Raw genomic sequence first — 23,388 nt, 5'->3', positions numbered from 1 at the left:
GACCCAGAAACTGTTAGTCAGGGACCTAAGGGTGTCAAGGCCTCTGTTGTAAAAATCCGGTTCCTCCAGATAAAGAGGCCAGAGCTTTGGATAGATGGGGAAAGAAAGTCTATACATCTTCTACCTTAGCTATGAGGGCTTTGAATTGCCAGTTTCACATGTTGAAATATCAAAACTATCTTCTTTCTCAATTGAAGTCTAAGGTGGATGCTCTGGCGGAAGGCATTGAGTGTAAAGAATTACAAGATTTGGTGCATGTCTCTGAACAGGTGGGTAAGCATTCTTTACAATGTGGTTTTGATGCTGTACAGGCCTCGTCTAGGGTGGCTGCCACTGGTTCAGTTCTTCGCAGGCACGCCTGGCTGAGGGATCAGAATTTATCTGACCATGTTAAGACAAGGATTTTGGATGCTCCTTTACAGTCTGATGTGTTGTTTGGTTCACCTGTGGAGTCAGTCTTGAAGAAAATGGAAGACAAGGCTAAGTCTATGCAGGCTGTTAAAGATTTTTTGCAAGTTCAGCCTCCGAAGTTTAGTAGGAATTGGCCTGCTAAGGGGTGGACATATCCTTCTTATGATTCTCAGTCTAGGGGTAGATCTAGACATGGTAGGGGCAGAGCTCAGAGTTCTTTCAGACCTAGAACAGGGAGTTCACCTGCACAATCTTCGGGTGAGGGCAGGGGCCAGTCCTTTCGTAAACAGGCCCAATGACCTACCTTTTCAGCTGCCAGATCCTTCTTGCCTGGCAGCACCTTTGGGAGGAAGGTTGGCACTCTTCAAGGAAAATTGGAATTTGATTACCCAAGACAGATGGGTATTGGATATCATACACCAAGGTTACAAGTTTTATTTCCATACCTTGCCTCCTTTCAAAGGCATGCCGGACGTTCCTCCTCAGCAAAGATTAGAGGCTCACAAACAAATTTCTCTGCTACTTCAAATAGGGGCCATACAACCGGTCCCTCTGCCAGCAGTGGGCCTAGGATTTTATTCTCGCCTGTTCCTAGTACCAAAGAAAGGGAACACGTGGAGACCAATTTTGGATTTATCTATCCTCAACACATATCTGGACATTCCCAAGTTCAAAATGTTGACGTTACAACAGCTTTTACCTCTGCTGGGCAAAGATCACTGGATGGTGACTCTGGATCTCAAGGAGGCTTACCTTCATGTTCCTATCAGGCTCAGTTGCAGGAAGTATCTGCGTTTTCGGGCTGGGACTTCTCATTATCAGTTCTCTGCATTGCCCTTTGGCTTATCTACTGCGCCCAGAGTGTTCACGAAGGTTCTGGCTCCAGTGATAGCTTTCTTCAGGCTAAGAGGAATACAAATCTGTCCTTATTTGGACGATTGCCTGATTCTGGCCCAAGGAAAGGACGAACTTCTTCATCATTTACAGTGTGCGATAGCAGTGTTAAGATACCTGGGGTATTCTGTGAACGAAATAAAGTCCAGTCTAGTACCCTCTCAGGACATATGCTTTCTGGGTGTGAGACTGAATACAGCATCCCAGATGGCCTTTTTGACCCCGGACAAACAAAAGAATCTTTCTCTTTACTTCCATCAATTGTCTCGTCAGTCCAGGCTGACTGCAAGGACAGTCCTTCAAGCCTTGGGGTTCATGGCATCTTGTATTCTGGTACTTCCCAATGCCAAACTGCATATGAGGAAGCTACAATGGTATCTCAAAAATGTATGGACACAGCACTGCCAAGATATGGACACTGTCATTCAGATAATACCTTGCATTCAAAAGGAATTTTTGTGGTGGGCTCAGGAATGTCACCTAAACAAGGGACTCTCTGTGACCCGGCCAGAGGCGAGTCAGATTCTAACGACAGATGCCTCAGACAAAGCTTGGGGAGCTCATCTGAATGGAAAATGGGTACAAGACACGTGGCCTGCCAGACTTCAACATCTACATATCAACTTGAAGGAGATGTTAGCAGTCCAGTTTGCATTAATAGCTTTCAAGGATTTACTTCTTCCAGGGCAGGTGTTGGTTCTAACAGACAACACAACTGTCATGTGGTACATCAACAAGCAAGGGGAACGATTCTTATCCTCTATGCAGACAAGCAATGATTTTGTGGGAGACTGCTCTCAGTTTACAGCTAAATCTTCAGGCAAGGTTTCTGCCAGGAGCACAGAACTCCTTAGCAGATGTGTTGAGCAGACAAATTATGGATCCCCACGAGTGGAAATTGGATCCTCATGTATTTCAGAAATTGACAGTGTTATGGGGAACTCCAGACATAGATCTGTTCGCTTCTCCACTAAACTACCAGCTGCCAAAGTTTTGCACACAAAGGTTTCATCCCACAGCTTGGAAAGTGGATGCTCTTTCATTCAATTGGAGCAATCTTCATGTGTATGCCTTTCCACCTCTGCCTCTCCTCCCAAAGGTACTCCTGAAGGTCAGACAGGACAAGCCAAACATGATTTTAATAGCTCCAGATTGGCCTCGACAGCACTGGTACCCATTACTGAGAAGTCTGGTACGGGAGCCTCCATGGCCTTTGCCTTCGATTCCTCACCTGCTGTCTCAGGAGAACAGTCATTTACTCAACGTCAAACTTCACTCTCTACATCTAACAGCCTGGCATATTCTGTTTTAAACCCTGGAGGGTCTCAGCTTCCACAACAAGTTTTGAATGTTATTTTGGAGGCCAGAAGGCCTAGTACAAGGAAAGTGTACGAGATAAATGGAGGAGATTTTTATTTTGGAGTACAGCAAAGGACTTTGATGTTTCTAAGCCTAATTTAAGTGTGGCTCTTCAATACCTTACTGAGTTACTGGACAAAGGTTTGTCTTTCTCCTCTATTAAGGTTCATGCTGCAGCAATTTCTGCTCACTATGACTGTGACCCACCATTGTTTTCTCATCCTTTGTTTAAGCAATTCCTTAGAGAGGCAAAGAATATAAGACCCCCGTAGAGCTCCTACTCCTGCTTGGGATCTCAATTTTGTGTTGGAGAAACTCACTCTACAACCTTTTGAGCCTGCAGCTACTGCCGAGTTGAAATATTTATCATGGAAGACTGCTTTTTTGTTGGCCATTACCTCTGCGAGAAGGGTTTCTGAATTACAGGCCCTTATGGCGGTTGAGCCTTTCTTAATTTTCCATAAAGATAGGGTATCTTTGCGTACTAATCCTTCCTTTATGCCTAAAGTGGTTTCTAGTGTGGCTTTAAACCAAGCTATTCATTTGCCTACTTTTTATGCAAACCCCCAAAATAAAGGGGAAAAGATTTTACACACTTTGGATATACACAGGCAGTTGCGATATTATTTGAACAGAACTAAAGGGTTCAGGCAGTCTCAGCAGTTGTTTGTTTCATTTGCTTTGGGTTCTCAGGGCAAACCTGTTTCAAAACAAACTATTTCTAAGTGGATTGGTTTTTGTATTGCTTTCTGTTATTCCCATCATGGTAAGGAGATTCCAGCTGGGATTAGGCCTCATTCCACTAGGGCTACTGCCACTTCTACAGCTTCTTTAAGGGGGGTGGCTACTAAAGATATTTTGGAGGCAGCTACTTGGAGTTCAGTGCATACTTTCTCTAAGCATTACCACCTTCCACTTTACTCTAAATCTAGGGCTGGTTTTGCCACTGCAATTTTACAGGGCATTTTGGCAGCTCCTAATGCTTTATAATTTTGCCATCCTCCCTTACCTCTGCTTTGGGATTCTACCCATATGTAAGGACTGCAGCAATGTGAGATGAAGAACATAGTACAGTTTTGTACCTACCATAAATGTAGATGTTCGAAGATCCACATTGCTGCAGTCCAATTTACCCTCCCTCCTTCCCCTCTGTAGTTAGAGGCGGTTGTGTGGTTTGGGTTGTGAATATTGTGAATTTTGTAAATATTGTAAATATGATTAGTGCAGGGGTGGTTGGTTGTTTTTTGCTGTCTTTTGGTTTTGGCCTTTCTTTTTAGGGTCTTCTGACATCTGGGGCAAGAAAAGACTGAGGATATGACGTCGGTCATGCGCATTTGTACCCTGACGTCCTGATGTCAGTCTTAAGCGCCTTGACCGACGTCAGCCTAATACTTTGATATTCGGGCCGACCGAGGACAGCGGACTACCCATATGTAAGGACTGCAGCAATGTGGATCTTCGAACATCTACATTTATGGTAGGTACAAAACTGTACTTTTTGTACCTACGATAAATGTAGATGTCCGAACAGGATAGCATCTGCAGTCAGGATTACCCACCCTCCTTCCCCTCTGTGGTACTCCTAGGGTGTTTACCCTCCTAATAGCTAGCTGGGGGGGGAACTCTTATGGTGTATTTGTTTGTATATATGTACATACATGCTTATTTTTTGTGTTTGCCTTCTACTTTTTTGGAAACATTGGCATTTACCCAAAATTTTAGCTTTCCAAGAGGGCAACTGGCATCTGGGGCAAGAAACACTGAGGAAAATGGCGTCGGCTGATGCCTTTATACCCGAAGACCAGCAGAGATGACGTCGGGTGAAGTGCGACACTAGCCGAAGCCGGACCCAGACTTTGGAATCCGGCCGACCGAAGGGCTGCCTGACGACAGGACAACCCATTTGTAAGGACTGCAGATGCTATCCTGTTCGGACATCTACATTTATGGTAGTTACAAAACTGTACTTTATACAATTGGATTTAAATAAACCAATTTAATACGAATTGAATAAAAAATTACAGGTACAGGTTAAGCACTTTTCGTCCCACCTAGTTGTGGGACGACTTCAGACAAAAAACACACTCACAACAACTGCAATAAATATCCTAGAGCCGTGGTACCGGAAATACAAACTCCACAGCTGATTAGGATGCATGTGTAGCATTAGATAATTTAAAATGCTATAACCATTAAAAAGCTTAAAACATTTAAAAACATTTAAAATGCGTTCAAGCATATGCAGTAAAACTTGAACCATCCTATAGTTCTGTAACATAAACAAAAACACATTTAACTAATTGTTTTATGCAATTAATGCATATTTTACACACTTCAAACTGGTGACCTGCTCGATTATTCTAAATCAGATGTGTATGTAAATATATAAAAAATATAAAAACGTATTTGTACAAAAATATATATCTCTGTAAAGAAATATAGTATGTAAAATGATGTACATCCATTTAAAGACATTAATGGCTAACAATTTAATAAGCCTCAAATCAATATACTCCATTGAGTATTCAGTGATATTAATTTAACATGGTCTATACATGTAGTTAAAAATGTATAAAATATATAAGTATGTAAATATGTTTAAACAAATGTGTAAATATAAGTGTATGGGTTTATGTGTAGTATGTTAGATGTGTGTATACACATATATGCCTACCTAGTCACCTAGGGCCTTTAGACTGTCTGGAATAAGACATATGTGCTACGCTTTGCATTTTTTTTGTTGAGATTGCATTTTTTTTGGTGAGAAACCTAGAGTCACTCCATGTGGTATAAGTGCATGGTTAGGTACATGCAGAAGGGAGCAGTTACTCAGTTATGGGCCTGATGAGTGCTAAGTACAATGGAACTATGACTTCCTTTGGTCTTGATGCCATGCCTTTGTTTATAAGTCGAGCCACACAGAAGGATTTCCTAGAAATGGAGTGAATATGGTCATGTTGCATAAAACTTCGGTTAACACCAATGTGGGAGTAGAACAGCCCCTTTTGCAATTATTCTGCTGGTAACTTGAGCTGCAAAAGCAGATGTTTTAGGCTCAGCCTATTTCACATTACATTATAGACATTTTTGTGGCAAACCAATTCTAACATATTCCGCATGTAAGAGATGAAGCATCCTGGGCACTTTTGAATGTAGATCTACATCCAAATTCTATTGGTCTCAGGCAGAATAATCTGAATGTTTGTATTGATTGCAGTAATACAAGGAGTAATTATTTTATTGAGCAAAAGATTCCTACACTCTGGAACAAACAACCAGAAATAAACATGACACTCGAATATAGTGGCTGCATTTAAAACATGTCTTGTTGCCTTAATGCTTCTTTTAACCTTTCCTTCAAGGAGTCAGTGTTTCTTGATAGCACTAGGTACGAAAACACTGGTATTCACTTATGAATGTGTGCGGTCTTTGTTGTGCTTGTACATCTATGTTTGTTGATGCCTTTGTTCACCCCAAATCAGTTTTGTTTTACCTTCCTTCCTTACCAAGCTATTCTGAATAGAGCAGTGCTGCATACCCTAAATTACTGTACCTATTTTTTTTTTAAACTGTGTGGCATGTTTACAAGGACTCAGCTACTTGTGTCTAATATAAATATATATTTATATATATATATATATATATATATATATATATATATATATATGTGCGTGTGTGTATATGTATATAGATAGATATAGATTATACATATATATATATATATATATATATATATATATGTGTGTGTGTGTGTGTGTATATATATATATATATATATATATATATATATATATATGTAGATGTAGACATATATTTATAGGCATTTATAAACTCAAAGAAAGACCCAGCTGAGCTAGTCTTCACTGTGTTATACCTTAAACCTCCATGGGATATATATTCAAATGACTCTTTAAGGATATACCAGTGTTTCAGCTGTATGGTTTCAGAGTGCCCATGAGCTTTCACTTTTTACATTTTAAGTATTCAGGCTAATAATGTCAATCCCCATTAGCCGTACTACACATTGCAAACATTACCATTTAGATGTTACGGCAAAGTAACAAGTCAGTGAACAAGACTGTATTCTGTTGCAATTTGGGAGATTGGCTTAGACTCTTCAATGATCTCTTGGATTGCATGCCTTCTTCCAGGTTTAGATCAACCTTATAATACTTTAGAAAATTCTGTCTTAGATTACCACTTTTTCCTGACACATTTTAGTGGTCTTGCTGTGACAGTTGCATCGACAGTATTTATTTGGTATGGCTTGACAAAAAAAGAGAGATTCCATTTATAGTATTGCTGTATGTATGTTCTCCTTTTAAATGTATCTCGTAAATGGCTTTTCATTCTTTACTTTGTACCACCATGCCCAATAATCCTAGTGGAGTTTTATTTGTCTCAGTTTATTTTTCTTAATCTGTATGTATCTCTAAACATTTTCTATTTTCCTATGTCTGTACATAGCCACAATGTAAGACTTTTCCATTCATAAAGAAATAAGAACTGAACAGGGCTATCAGATTCTAAGCACTTAGATGCCGACTTATTTGGGAGCATGGTATGTTAATATAAGATAGCTTCATATTCTTATAGGTGTGATCATTTAAACGTACTGTTTTGTTAATTTATTGTATACAAGTACTTTTCTGTCTCTAGTATGCTGTTTAGTATTTGTATTTTATTCTTGCCTACAGATGATACTAATTTGATAAAAGTTGCCGAACTTGTGGAAGCTGTGTATAGTCCATACAAATCCTATCAGCTGAAGTATGGCGACCTTGAGGAGGCCTACCTACTTATTGAACTTAGTGCTGTTCCATTGGTAATGTAATTTCACTTTTTTTTTTGGTTTGTTTTTATCGAAGTATGTGCAGTAACTTGTATGCTGTGGCAAGTTATTGCTTTGTAAAATAGCTTTAAAAAATATTTTAAGATTTTTTTAATGCTGTGTTTCATCATTTTGTCTACTTTGGAAATGTTGCTGTTTCATGATAGACAACTGTCAAAGATGGACTTGGAAAATGCTGTCCGCCATATTTCTGTCTTGTAACTGGCATCATTTCTTCGTAAAGCAACCAAAAACACCACCACGGACTGCAACGTTCTTTAATAACAAGACACACACACAAAATGAGTGAAACCCAAACGAATAAGATAAAATAAAATCCCCTGGTGCTTTATCAATGATGAGCGCTTTCGGAATTAACCTTCTTCATATCGTGATGAATGAAACTGGGAAACTCCTAATAAAATCACTTGTGACCAATCAAAAGGGTAACATTGGGCCAACACCCTCTTTATGAATCAAATCAATGTTTAACCAATAAAATGCATGAATACACGCACACACACCTTCTGTCCTAGCCAATAGTAGGTCTCCTGTTCTTCAGTATAGGGCATAGTGGAACTACCGCATTTAAACCTGGAGGCTTGTCCGCTCTCAGGTTTGTAATACATTTGATTTCGTCCCTCTCCATGGCATTAATAATATCACCTTGTCTCATTCCAACGTAAGTGTTTTCTAAAACTTTGAAATAAAATCGATGAGTAGAAAACTGCTTGATATGATTAGCAAGGCAATTTTTAAGGTCACAATTCTGAATTTCACGCAGATGCCTCAATACCTTGATGTCCTTCAAGGATGCATCTGCAGTCCTAACAAATGGGTTGTCCTGTCGTCAGGCAGCCCTTCGGTCGGCCGGATTCCAAAGTCTGGGTCTGGCCTCGGCTGGTGTCGCACTTCACCCGACGTCATCTCTGCTGGTCTTCGGGTATAAAGGCATCAGCCGACGCCATTTTCCCCAGTCTTTCTTGCCGCGTGGCGCCCGAAGCAGAAGCTGTTCGCATGTGCCGGTCGGTCAGATCCAGAGATTACTACTACCGAATACTACTTCGAAGACTTCTAAAAAGCTAAGTACCCCGTTGGGGACTCTTTCTTGCCTCAGCCGATGTCAGAAAAAGTGAATAACTGTTTAACTTGTGGGAAACAAATACCTCATAAAGATTTCCACTCTTACTGCTTACCTTGTTTAGGCCCAGACCACGACGTAGCAGCCTGTTTAGCCTGTGCTTCCTTCAACCGACGAACGCTTAGGCGTCGGTCGGAGTTTGCTGAACAGTTTTTCGGCTCAGATTTTGCATACATTATGCCGTCGGATCCACCGACTTCTCAAATCGTTAAGAAACGCAAAGAAAAAGACCGACACTCGCGGTCCGCGGTTTCGGCCGAAACCACGGTTAAGCAAACCGCGAGTGCCTCAGTTTCGGCCGAAACCGAGCAAACGGGTCAATCTTCAGCCGAATCCATGACTACTACCGAGGCTCCTGCTACCCTAGTTGAATCGGCCTCTGAAGTTTTGCCTATTAATGTGGTTCCTCTAGAATTATCGGACACCATCCCTTTGGATGTCTCTACCCCAGCACGTGGTGCTGCTAGGCCTCCTGCAGCCATGTCTATAAAGGCCTTTGCCAGGGCTAAAGCAGCCAAATCTGCTAAATCTGTGGCTGTTAAGCCCCCCTCACACAGGCCCAGTTCCAGTTCTCAAATGCTTACTCTGGCAGAGGATCTCATCTCTTTAATAAGGGGATCCCAATCTCACCCAGACAGGGCCTCTCAGCCTCCAGAAAAGAGACCTAGAGCAGAGCCCCCTGAGCCAGTGTCCTCAGATGATTCTTCTGATGATTCAGACAATACAGACCATCCAGAGGCTCCTTTTTCTACCTATGAAGATTCCGATGCTGAAGAATCTATCCCTTCTGCCTCTCCACCAGAGGAATTTTCCTTTGGGGAAACCTTACATGCCATGAGAGAGCAATTCCAATGGCAGGGACAAGATTTCTCTGATTCAAGAAAAAGGCTTAGGACCTTTCTACATTTACCGCAACATAGGCCCTTAGCTATACCTCCAGTTCTTCCTGTTGTGGATGTTGCATTTAATGATGTTTGCACTGCTCCTGATACTTTACCTCCAGCCCCTGCCAAGCTCTATAGGTTTTACAGGGTCCCGGACACTCATCACCACCTATACAAGGCTCCCCTTGCAGATCCTGAGACTATCTCCCAGGGGCCTAAGGCAGTAGCTTCGACCTCAGCAAAAAACCCTCTCCCTTCTGAAAGGGAATCCAGGTCCTTAGAGAGATGGGGCAAAAAAGTTTACACCTCTGCTACTCTCTCAGCTAGAGCTTTGAACTGTCAGTTTCATATGATCCAATACCAAGAGTTTATGCTTGATCAGTTAACTAAGAAACTGTCCTCTGATGATTCGTTAGATAAGAAATATGTTTTAGAAATGGTGAATAACATTCAGCAGGTTAGTAACCATTCTTTAAAATGTGGCTATGATGCACTGGAGGCTTCATTTAGATCAGCCATGACTGGCACAGTTATAAGAAGGCATGCATGGTTGAAAGAACAGGTCTTGCCGGATCATGTTAAAGCAAAGCTATTAGATGCTCCTATGGATAAGGTCAGTCTATTTGGTTCTCCTGCCCAGCAAGTAATGAAGAAAATGGAAGAGAAGGCAAAATCTGTACAAACAGTTAAAGATTTCTTACAGGTTCAGCCCCCAAGGTTTAGCAGGAACTGGCCTTCCAAAAATTGGTCCTTTCCAGACTCCTCTAAACCTCAGAGAGGCAGGAATAGACATTCCAGAGGCAGAAATCAATCCAGAGGAGGTGCCTACAGAGGACGCCAGTGGCAGGGCAATAACCAACGAGGCACAGACACAACCACTGCCACTGCAACAGGACAATCACAGTGACTTGGCTCTGACACCGCCTACCAGGGAACAAATAGCAGCCCCCTTAGGCGGAAAGTTAGCCTTATTTTCAAAAAATTGGCACTATATCACAAGAGACAAGTGGATTTTGCAAACTATAGACCAAGGCTACAGGTTTCATTTCCACACCTTACCAGTAAAAAGAGGATTGCCAAACCTTCCTCCAAATCAAAAAACAGAAGCTCTAAAACAGATAGCTCAATTAACAAAGATGAGAGCTGTGGAAAGGGTACCACCTACAGAACAGGGCAAAGGATTCTACTCCAGACTCTTCCTAGTACCAAGAAAAGAGAAAAGTTGGAGACCTATTCTCGACCTGTCCGCCTTAAACACATTCATCATTGTTCCAAAATTCAAAATGCTGACCCTACAGCAACTTCTTCCCATGCTGGGCAAGGAGTGTTGGCTGGTAACTCTAGATCTCAAGGAGGCATACCTGCACGTCCCCATACGACCAAATTGCAGAAGATACCTCAGATTTCTTGCAGGATCAGAGCATTATCAATTCTCAGCATTGCCCTTTGGCTTATCTACTGCCCAGAGTATTCACAAAATGCCTGGCATCAGTAATCGCTCATTGCAGGCTAAAGGGAATCCAAATTTATCCATACCTGGACGACTGCCTGATACAAGCGGACAACAAAAGCAAGCTGACAAAAGACTTACAAAGAGTCATTTGCTTACTACAAGCCCTGGTATACACAGTCAATTTAAAAAAGTCAAGACTGATACCATCCCAAACAAGAACATTCTTGGGTGCAGAATTGGACACAGTAAAACAGATGGCATTCCTAACTGCAGAAAAACAAGAACAACTCCCTCTTTACTTCTTGGCATTAACAAAGCAGAACAAACTAACAGCAAGGAAAGTACTGCAGGCCTTGGGCTTCATGGCATCATGCATAATCCTGATCCCCCATGCCAGACTGCATATGAGAAAGCTACAGTGGTACCTAAAGAATTTATGGTCTCAACACAGGCACAGCTTAGAAACCGAAATACCATGCCTGAAACAAGAGTTCCTATGGTGGGCTCAAGCATGCCAGTCAAACCCAGGCTTGCCCTTCCACAAATTGCAAGCAAGCCAAACCATCACAACGGACGCCTCAGACCTAGGTTGGGGGGCACACATGCTGGACAAATGCATACATGGATTATGGACTCCAGATCAGCTGCACCTGCACATAAATCAAAAAGAAATGCTGGCAGTGAAACTAGCAATCCAGAATTTCAGACCATTCCTCAAAGAAGGCCATTTAATGATAAGGACAGACAACACCACAGTCATGTGGTACATCAACAAACAGGGAGGCACTCATTCATACCCCCTATGCCGAATGACTCTGGACCTATGGAATATGGCTCTGAGCTACAACATCCAGTTACAGGCAATATTTGTACCGGGAAAAGAAAACATCCTAGCAGACATGCTAAGCAGAACTACCTCGGATGCTCACGAATGGATGCTACACCCGGACATCTTCAAGGCCATCACAAAGAAATGGGGAATGCCACAAATAGACCTATTCGCATCCCCACTCAATCACCAGCTCAAGAAATTCTGCACAAGGACATATACCACCCACTTGCATGGAAGGTGGACTCTCTATCCTTCAGTTGGAAAGGCCTGACAGCATATGCATTTCCACCTCTTCCTTTGATGCACAAGGTACTACTGAAAATCAAAGAGGAACGTCCAAGGATAATTCTGATAGCTCCAAATTGGCCAAGACAACACTGGTATCCATTGCTGAGGAGCATGTCTCGGGGGAGAACGTGGACACTACCCCTGATGCCTTTGATGTTAACTCAGAATGACTACAACATCATGCATCCAAACCTAAAAACTCTGCAACTGACTGCCTGGAACATTACATAACAGCAACTAACCCAGATTTATCCCAAAGGGTTAAAGACATTATCCTTGAGGCCCGCAGACCTTCAACAAGAAGGAACTATGCAGGAAAATGGAAAAGGTTTGTCATTTGGAGTACTGAAAGAGGAAAAGATGTGTCAAAGATAGATATTGCTAACATCCTGGAGTACTTGGCAGAGCTTCTCCATACAGGCCTGTCCTATTCCTCCATCAAGATACATGCATCAGCTATTTCTGCAGAATACAGCTTCGATCCCCCGGTCTTCTCACATCCTCTACTCAGACAGTTCCTCAGAGGAATCAAGAATGTAAAACCTCCTAGGAAACCACCATTACCAGCATGGGACTTGAACTTTGTGCTAGAAAAATTGACACTCCTCCATTTGAACCAGCAGCAACAGCAGATCTTCAACACCTATCCTGGAAAACTGCTTTCCTACTGGCAATTACTTCAGCAAGAAGGGTTTCGGAACTACAGGCCTTAATGGCAGTACAACCCTTCCTAATCTTCCATCAAGACAGAGTGTCCATGAGAACTAATCCTACATTTATGCCTAAGGTGGTATCCAGAGTGTCTCTAAACCAGGCAATCCACCTACCTACCTTCTTTCCCAATCCACAGAACAGGGGGGAAAGACTGCTGCATACCTTGGATGTACATAGACAGTTGCGCTACTACCTGGACAGAACCAAGGGCAATAGAAAAACTGACCAGCTTCTAGTAGCTTATGCAACAGGAAGGGAAGGAAAAGCAATTTCCAAACAGACAATCTCCAAGTGGATAGGAAATTGCATAAGATTCTGTTACTCCTACCATGGAAAGCAAATTCCACTTAACATAAGACCTCACTCTACAAGGGCTACAGCCACTACCACAGCTTTCTTACGAGGAGTGGCTACCAAGGACATTATTGAGGCGGCTACTTGGACCTCCGTGCATACATTTGCCAAGCATTACAACTTACCTCTATACTCTAGATCCCGAGCAGGGTTTGCCACTGCTGTATTGCAAGGGATCCTAACTACACCATAATTCTTCTTCCTCCTCCCCTAGTTTGGCTATGGTATTCTACCCATTTGTTAGGACTGCAGATGCATCCTTGAAGGACATAGTACAGTTTTGTACCTACCATAAATGTAGATGTCCGAACAGGATAGCATCTGCAGTCAGGATTACCCACCCTCCTTCCCCTCTGTGGTACTCCTAAACACTGATCAGTTTTGCCCACGTAATATGCAGGACATTCACACATGGCTAGGTATACTACGTGGGGAGTATTACAGTCTGCTCAACATGAAAAACGGTAGCAAATTTTACTAATAGTGTGGGTAAATGTATTGCTAGTATCTATACTGTTAAAAGCTTAACATTTGCCACAGCAAAAATTCCCTTTTTTCTGCCTTATAGGAATATTTTTCACACCATCTTTCAAACATAATAGGCATTTTAAATTCTTTTTATTTTTAAACGTATATCTACAGTCTCGCTAATTTTGGTATCTTGAGTTAAGATGGGCCAGAACTTCTTGATGATTTCACACACTTCCTGGCAATCATTAGTGCATGTTAGGCTGAAGTTCAATGTACCCTTGGCAGCTCCTTCAGTCAATCTTTTGTTTAGGACATTGTCAGTTTTAAACATTAATGGAGCTCCTTCATTCTTCCTTAAACAAATTAGTTCATCCTTCCGCAGAGAGGTATCTTTAACAGGGTAACCTCTATTGTTGAGGTTTCTTAGTAGGAACATGACTTCTTGTTCATAATCAGATTCTTCAGTGCAAAATCTAGATATTCTAACGGCTTCGTTCTTGCATCATGGTTACTAACCAACCCAGAGACTAAAGCAGAAGACAGTCCATCAGATGAAATTTGTTTAGACCATTATAGTTATCCAAATTATTCTTCAGCATTCTCCGAACAACAGAAGATAAAATATTTGGAGTCAAAGTATCTCAGTGTAGCTGTTTTTTTTTTTAAATAAATCTGTGTTGAAAAATTATTAGTCAGTTCCACTTGCATTCACAGGTTTTGTGATGTTAAAAATAGGAGGCCTAGGAGCTCACTTTATTCATTTGCATTTCCTAGCTCTTGTATTAATTAGGCAGAATCCCTGTAATCACAACTACGCAGGTGAAAGCTGCACTCTCTAAAGCCAAAAACACAGCATCCGTGAGACCGGATTTTGCACGAACTGGCTCCCCACCTAAGCACCATGTTCAATCATAGCCTCACATCAGGCTTTGTCCCCACTGAATGGCGCATAGCAACAGTTATCCCACTCCACAAAGGGGGAGCCCCCACTGATTCCAGGAACTATCGCCTTATTAGCCTGGTCTGCAAGGCCATGGAATGTATCATCATGGAACTCATAAACAAAGACATTGGTAACCTCCAAACTCTGGACCCCTCCCAGTTCAGGTTTGTGAAAGGCAGATCATACCACCTGAACCGGATCGACTTCTTTGAGGCAGTCACCAAAGCCGTAGACGAGGGTAAGGTGGTTCACACAACCTGTCTTGACCTAGCCAAGGCTTTCAACACCATCCCCCATTCTGGAATTATAGCTAAACTCACTAAACTAGGTATAAATCCCCATGTCATGAGATGGGTTGCAAACTGGCTCATTGACAGAACCCACACTGTAAAAGTTGCAGACTCCAAATCTAAATTCAAACCAGTGACAAGTGGAGTACCACAGGGTTCAGTCCTGGTACCTCTCCTGTTTGGTATCTACTTCTCTGAAGTACAGGCTAGCACAGAAGGCCTCTGGCTAATGAAGTTCACAGATGACTGCAAACTAGGAGACATAGTAGAGTCCCCAAATGATGTGGACATCCTACAGAAAGGCCTCACTGAGACATATGCCTGGTGTCAGAGCCATTGCCTCAAGCTCAGTGCCAAAACGTGCATTGTCATCCCCTTTGGTAAAAACTCTGTACCCATGAACTACCACATAGGCAGCAGTCTACTTAACACCGAATGTGTGATGAGAGACCTTGGGACCCAGGTGGACAGTAGTCTCTCCTTTGATAATCACATCGCCACAGTAGTCAGGAAGTCCTTCTACATGGCACACCATCGCAAAAGGGTTCTTATCCAGGATAAAAGAGGCCATTGTTCCCCTTTACTCGACACTCATTAGATCCATTATAGAGTACAACACCCCTTTTGGAATGTATCTCACAAGACATCTGCAGCAGCTGGAAAGGCCACAGAAGTAGTTCACAAAGAGGATTACTGGCCTCAAACAGAGGCCCTACACTGACCATCTCAAAAAACTCCAGCTTTACTCCGTAGCATATCGTCTACTCCGAGGTGATCTCTGCATAACATATAAAGCTATGTCAAACCCAGAGCTTTTGGACATGCTACACCTAAAGAAATCCCAATCCCTCCGAGCTACATGCTCTAGGGACCTAAACCTTGTCACCACAATAAACAGGACATGCAGGAGGGATAGATTCCTGTCCCAGAGACCTCCCATACTCTGGAACAAGCTACCCATCTGTGTCAAGCAAAGTTCCTGATTAGCAATCTTCAAGAAAAATCTTGAGGAGTGGATAGGAAATAGGAATTACCCCTGGGGATCATTTCTGTGACTCTGCTCGACAGTGGCACAGGAAAATACCTTTCTTGGGTGGTGTAAGCTAGGGAACCTTGTTGGCTAGGCTTACTTAGCACCTTGGGCCGATAGCCTAGTGCCTACCTATGAAAAATTCCCTGCTGCCACAGTGCACAGCAGTTTCCTGGAGCAGTTTCACTAAAGAACTGTAAATGTGTAAGAAAATCATGTAACTGAAGAAAGTAGAACAGAGTTTTGATCTGATGATGTCTTTCATCTACCTCAACCTATAGGTGTTGTATAGAATCTGAATGGATCAAAGACAGGAAAACAAATTTCAGTTACAAAGCTCAAGCTTCTCTCCTTTCACACAATGCACCACTAGTCCTACTGCTCACAGATCTCATTTGCATCATTAATCGCATTCTCCAGGGCTCAGCCCTTCATTGCTGATTCTGATTATCTAGTTTTTGGAAAGTCCCATTGGACAACTTTTTGTAATCCTTTGTGTTGCCTTTCCTCTTCTACCCTTTAGGCATTTATTTATTTATTTTTAACAAAAAAACTGTTGTTATTAGTTTTGTGGTTGGTAGTTTCTGATGTTCTTCGTGTTTCACTGTTGCAGTCCTTACATTTGGGTTATTTGCTTGCAGTAGCCCTCAGTCAGCCTGATTAACAAAGTCTTGGGTCCTATGTCAGTTGCTATCTCTTCCGTGATGTCAGGTCGTCAGGGGTATAAAACATGCAGCTGATGTCATTACATCAGTCTTTTTTTGCCATGCGGTGCCCGAAGCAGAAGCAATTCGCTGGTCAGCCAATTCCTGAAATGTTTGTTTTCGATTTTCAGAATCGAAGTCTTCAACTAAAAGCTAAGTACCCCATTGGGGAAACCTTTTCTTGCTCTAACCCGATGTCAGTAAAAGTAAATAATTGCATTTCTTGTGGAAAGCAAATACCTCATAAAGATTTTCATTTGTACTGTATTCCTTGCCTATGCCCTCACCACGATGTACCCCGCTGTCGGTTTTGTGCCTTATTTATACCACAAACTATCCATCGTCAGTATATTTGTGCTTCTAAATATTTTGGTGCTCTGTTCAATTATCCTGACATGCCTTTGGTAAGCCACCCGATGACTGACTTTCCGAAAAAATGCAAAGATAAAGACAGAGACAGGCCACCCAGTTCGCCGGTACTCAGTGAGGCGCTTTTGCATCCCCTGATAACCGCTACTTCAGATTCGCAGGCCTCTACTGAGACCCATTCAGAGTCCAGTATCCCACGAGATGCTTCAACTGTGGAACCTGTGGATTTCTCTACCTTGTATGGGTCCGGAGCCGCTGTGCATGCACCGGCTTCTGAGGGTGCATTCAGGCCTACTGACTTGCATATTAAACCGACGCCATCTTCTTCTTCAAGGCAACCATGCCTAGTAAACTGACACCCAGATCGCATGTGGTTTAAGAAGTTACAGTTGCATTTGCCTTTCTGCTTTTTAAAATTTTTGCACTTGTTTTATATCATTTAAGTCATTTTTGTATTGTATAACTGTTGTAGGCTACACACTAAAGTGCGCTAGCCTGTTTATAGCATTTACAGTGTTTTCTATGTGTTTCTCTGATGCTTCCTGAAAAAAAACAAAAAAAATGTCTCTTTTCCCGCCTTTGGTGAACTAGATTAGTCCACATTTCAGGCTTTGCTGAATTCCTGACTGTGGTATAGTTTCCTGTGTTGCCCATACCCTTACTTGGATAGCAGGAAGCCTCTCTGTTCACCAGTGAGAGTGGGGAACTTTCAGCAGCCTATCTGTCCCTGAAGGAGGGGCTCAGCCCTAAAACTAGTAGCTTATTGGCAGTTTTGGTTCAGTTCCTATCTCTTTCAGTTTCCCTACTTTGAAACCCGCATTTGCATGGTTTTGCGCCAGTATACTACTCTGCACAGCTCCTTGTGGTGTCTTGCAGAGTGATACAGGTAACAGAGAGACCCAAGAGAGACTTTTTCAGATTTAAGCATTTTTTTCTCTGTTTTTTTTTGCTCCGACTGCCTTTTCCCACCGAAAAAGCGAGTTTGTAACTGATCTGTGGTTTAAAAAGTTTCAATTGCATTTGCCTTTCTGCTTTTTACAGTTTTTGCACTTGTTTTATATAATTTAAGTCATTTTTGTAGTGTATAACTGTTGTAGGCTACACACTAAAGTGCGCTAGCCTGATTATAGCATTTACAGTGTTTTCTGTGTGTTTCTCTGCTGTTTCCTGAAAAAAAACAAAAAAAAAAAAACAAAAAAAATTATCTTTTCCCGCTTTTGCTGAACTAGATTAGTCCAGATTTTAGGCTTTGCTGAATTCCGGACTGTGATGTAGTTTTCTGTGTTGCCCCTATCCTTACTTGGATAGGAGGAAGCTTCTCTGTTCACCAGTGAGAATGGGGAGCTTTGAGCAGCCTATCTGTCCCTGGAGGAGTGGTCTCAGCCCTGAAACTAGTAGCTTATTGGCCGTTTTGGGTCAATTCTTATTTCTTTTAGTTTCCCTACTTTAAAACCTGCATTTGCACGTTTTTGAGCCAGTATACTACTCCACACAACTCCTCGTGGTGTCCTGCAGAGTGATACAGGCAACAGAGAGACCCAAGAGAGACTTTTCCAGATTTAAGTATTTTTTCTCTCTTTTTTTGCTCCGACTGCCTTTTCCCACCTAAAAAACATTTTCGTTGGGAAAGTCAGGATTTCTCTGATTCTAAAAAGAGGCTTAGGGATTTCTTACTCCTGCCCCAGCACAGGCCTTTAACTATACCTCCTGTACTGGACATTGTTGATGATGCCTTTTTGGAATCTAGCATGGCCCCTGACTCTTTACCTCCTGCTTCCAGAAAACCTGATAGATATTACAGGGTTCCTGACTCTCACAAGTTTCTTTTCAAAAATCTTACTGCGGATCCTGAAACTGTTTCACAGGGACCCAAGGGCATTAAAGCTACTACTGCCAAAAGTCCTACCCCCTCTGATAGAGACTCCAGGACGCTGGATAGATGGGGTAAGAAGGTATACACTTCTGCAACTTTGGCCATTAGGGCCTTTAATTGCCAGTTTCATATGTTAAAGTATCAGCTACTTATTATTGGATTGCTTAAACAGAAAATGATGTTGATTCCTGATTGTGCTGAAAATTTGGATTTACAGGATTTGATGCATTCTGCTGAACAAGTTGGTAAACATACATTGCAATGTGGTTTTGATTCACTAGAGGCATCTTGCAGGGCTGCGGTAACTGGGTCTGTACTTAGAAGGCATGCTTGGCTTAAGGGGCAATCCTTGCTAGATCATGTTAAAGCGAAATTACTGGATGCTCCCTTAAATCAGGACCGCCTGTTTGGCAACAAGGCAGAAGTTCTTAAAAAGATGGAGGAAAAAGCTAAGTCTATGCAATTTGTTAAAGATTTTTTTACAAGTACAACCTCCAAGATTTAGTAGACATTGGCCTTCTAAGAATTGGTCCTTTCCTGGCCCTTCCAGGCCTTCTCAGAACAAACCCAGATCCAGCAGAGTACCCAGGCTTCAATCCTAAGGGATGTACAGGACTAAGCAGTGGGGGGCCTTCACTTCCAAATCTGGAAGTGATAAAACTCCCCCCTATGGTAAACTGTTTCAATAACTTTTCAAAAAACTTCCATGCACTTTTCAACTGACTGCCCCTTTGGGGGGAAAGATTGCACTTTATGCAAAGAACTAGGGACTCATTACCCAGGACTAATGGGTTTTAAATATAGTGTCCCAAGGATACAGATTTCACTTACACATGTTACCACTCCAAGCGGTTTGCCTGATTTACCTCCAAATCAGTGGGCAGAGGCTCAAAAGCAAGTACTCGCTCTTTTAAGCATAGGGGGCTATTCAGTTGGTACCAGAAGAGGAAAAGGGACAAGGTTTCTACTCAAGTTTTTTCCTGGTACCCAGAAAAGACAACTCATGGCATCCTGTCCTGGACCGGCCTACTCTTAACACCTTTTTGGCATTTCCAAAATTCAAGATGCTGACTCTTCACCAGTTGCTTCCTATGCTAAGCAAAAATGCCTGGTTGGCAACACTAAATTTAAAGAATGCATACCTGCACATCTCAGTCAGGGAATCTTACAGAAGATACCTACGCTTCAAAGCAGGCTACATGCACTATCAGTTCTCTGCACTGCACTTTGGCTTATCTACTGTGCCCAGGGTATTCACAAAGTGCCTAGCTCCAGTCATTGCATTTTGCAGGCAAGGAAATATTCAAATATACCCATACCTGGATGATTGTCTAATTCAGGCAGAAAACCAGGACATACTTTTGAATCATCTGGCGTTTGTACAAAGGGTGCTAACTTGTCTGGGGTACACCATAAATGAAAAGAAATCACACCTGGTACCCTGTCAACAAATTATATTCCTGGAAGCAAGCTTGAATACAACTTCCCAGATGGCTTTCCTCACGCCAGAGAAACAAATTCACTTGACAACCTACTTCAAACAAGTGGCCAAAAAACCCTGCTATCTGCAAGGAAAATACTACAAGCCTTGGGGTTCGTGGCCTCCTGCATTCTTCTAATTCCATATGCAAGACTGCATATGAGGAAACTACAGTGGTATCTAAAAAGCCTATGGTGTCAACATTCTCCGGATATAAAAGCAATGATTCCTATCATTCCTTGTCTACGCTTAGAGTTCCATTGGTGGGCAGAGGCCTGCCACCAGAACAAGGGACTACCATTCACACTACTCCCTGCCACCCAAACCCTAACAGATGCATCAGACTATGCATGGGGGGCGCACCTGGCAGGGAAGTGCATTCAGGGCAAATGGAACCCAATTCAAATGCACCTTCACATCAGTCATAAAGAAATGTTAGCTGTACAGAATGCTCTGACAGCCTTCAAGGACCACATTCCTCCAGGACAATTAATGGTAAAGACGGACAACACCACTGTTATGTGGTACATAAACAAGCAGGGGGGTATACATTCTCACCCCCTCTGTAGACTAGCCATGAGCTACCAAATGCATCTACAAGCTCAATTCCTGGCAGACACACTAAATACACTGGCAGATAGACTAAGCAGAAACCTCATGGACCCACACGAGTGGAAACTGGAACCAAGGATTTTCAACAGGTTGACAAGCGTATGGGGGAGCCCAGCTATAGACCTGATTGCCTCCCCCCAGAACTATCAACTGGAAAAATGTTGCGCAAGGACTCCCCACAGACAAGCTTGGAAAGTGGATGCTCTGTCCTTCAGTTGGAAAAACCCATCAGTTTATTCCTTTCCTCCTCTGCCTCTGCTCTCAAAAGTACTACTAAAGATCAAACAAGACAAACCAAGGATGATTGTGATTGCACCAGCCTGGCCATACCAACACCGGTACCCCCTCCTGCGCAGTGTGCCACTTTTGGCCCCATGGCACCTGCCTTAGACTCCTACCCTGCTGTCTCAGCAGGAGAACTAGATTCTGTACCCTCAGCTTCAAACACTGAACCTAGCAGACTGGCTAATTTCCTAAGCTCTCCTTTACCATCCCTCAGTAAACCAGTGATGGATGTAATTTTAGAGGCAAGGAGGCCTAGTACTAGAAAATATTATGCTGAAAAATGGAAAAGATTCTGTGCCTGGAACCAATCTCAAGGGATGAGCACAGCAGTGCCCAATTTACCTCAGATTTTACAGTACTTAACTGAGATGCTTCACTAGGGCCCGTCTTTTCCCTCAATAAAAATTCACACTTCAGCCATTTCAACTCATTATAACACAGAACCTCCCCTCTTCTCTCATCCACTGCTCAAGCAGTTCCTCAAAGGGGCCACAAATTTAAGACCACTCAGGAGAGCTCCAACTCCAGCCTGAGACCTTAACTTTGTATTGGAGAAACTCACCCTTCCTCTTTTCGAGCCAGCTGCTACTGCATATTTAATATTCCATTCTTGGAAAACCGCCTCCCTTTTAGCCATCACCTCAGCAAGAAGGGTATCTGAATTACAGGCCCTTATGACAGTGGAGCATTTCATCTTTCATGCGGACAGGGTGTCCCTCAGGATCATTCCCTCTTTCATGTCAAAATTGGTATCCAGTGTGGCCTTTAATCAGTCCATTCATTTGCCAACTTTATTTTCCTAATCCACAGAACAAAGGGGAACGGATACTGCACTCCTTAGATGTGCACAGACAACTTAGATTCTACTTGGACAGGTCTAAACCTCAAAGGAAATCTGAAAACTGCTGGTGGCATTTGCTGCAGGGACAGAGGGGAAGGCTATTTCAAAGCAAACCATCTCCAAATGGATAGGCCATTGCATTTATTCCTGCTGTAAGCACCATGGAAAACATATCCCACTAAGGATCAGACCCCACTGAACCAGGGCTGCATCTACCTCTACAGTCTTTCTTAGAGGCGTACCTACCCGGGATATCCTAGAAGCTGCTACCTGGAGTTCTTTGCATACTTTCACCAAGCATTACCATTTGACAATTTTCTCTAAATCCAGAGCTGGCTTTGCCACTGCAGTTTTGCAGGGCCTTATAGCTGGTCCTAATGCTATCTAAATTCCTCCTCCCATCCTTAGCTTTGGGAATCTACCCAAATGTAATGACTGCAACAGTGAAACATGAAGAACATAGTGCAGTTGTGTACACTTACCATAAATGTAGATGTTCGAGTGTATTTACTGTTGCAGTTCTGGTTACCCTCCCTCCAGCCCCCTGACTTCTTCTGGCTATACCTCTTCTCTCCTTTTCAGTGCTTAAAAGCTTTTTGGTGTACTTGCTTTTTTGTTTGAGGTATAAGCTTGTATATTTATAGATTTAATTGCTTCCCATTAGGGGGGCACCTGACATCTGGGGCAAGAAAAACTGATGTAATGACGTCGGCTGCATGTTTTATACCCCTGACGACCTGACGTCACGAAAGAGACAGCAACCGATGTAGGACCCAAGACTTTGTTAATCAGGCCGACTGAGGGCTACTGCAAGCAGATAACCCAAATGTAATGACTGCAACAGTGAATACACTCAAACATCTACATTTATGGTAAGTGTACACAGCTGTACTTTCTCTGTATTTCTTCTTGGAACGTAAGTGTCTTGTTTTTCAGGACTTTTGTGTAGGTTTGGAGTGGTTAAAAATAGAACTTCGCTGTGAGCACTTTGCTTCTCTTTTTGTAGAATGTGTGCATCTCAGTGTGGTGGATAGGGCTTTTAGGCTTTAAAAAATGAATGATCTGCAGCAGGATCTCCTTGACAGATGCATTTATTGCTTGGACTTTGCCTGTCTCAGAGGATTGTAACATCTTTTCTTTCACTCCAAAAGCACTGTCAGTTTGCTCTGACTGGTTGGGAAAATTGGTACTTACTGTTTCAAGGTCACCTTCTTCTAAGAAGTTGGCTGTCAAGACTAAGAAGGATAGACCCAAATGGAGTTTTATTTGTCTCAGCTCTATCTTAAGAAGGATAAACCCAAGGATAGGGACAGAAATAGTGATTCCTGT

At 42.5% G+C, this 23,388-nt stretch overlaps 1 protein-coding gene across 2 annotated transcripts in view; it reads left to right on the top strand.

Annotated features, from left to right (window-relative positions):
- Positions 1–23,388, top strand: part of COG7 (component of oligomeric golgi complex 7) — a 4,201,489-nt gene that overhangs the window by 1,632,848 nt on the left and 2,545,253 nt on the right. For both annotated transcript variants that reach the window (XM_044089821.1, XM_044089822.1), the window contains exon 8: positions 7,362–7,489. In XM_044089821.1, the coding sequence (XP_043945756.1) occupies positions 7,362–7,489 (128 nt within the window). The remainder of the gene's footprint in view (positions 1–7,361; positions 7,490–23,388) is intronic.

This window comes from Protopterus annectens, chromosome 12.part0, assembly GCF_019279795.1.
Source record: "Protopterus annectens isolate FY-2018-M chromosome 12.part0, PAN1.0, whole genome shotgun sequence".
Lineage (NCBI taxonomy): Eukaryota > Metazoa > Chordata > Ceratodontiformes > Protopteridae > Protopterus > Protopterus annectens.
Note: the sequence above shows the minus strand (reverse complement) of the source record. Positions and strands in the feature narration are given on the sequence as shown.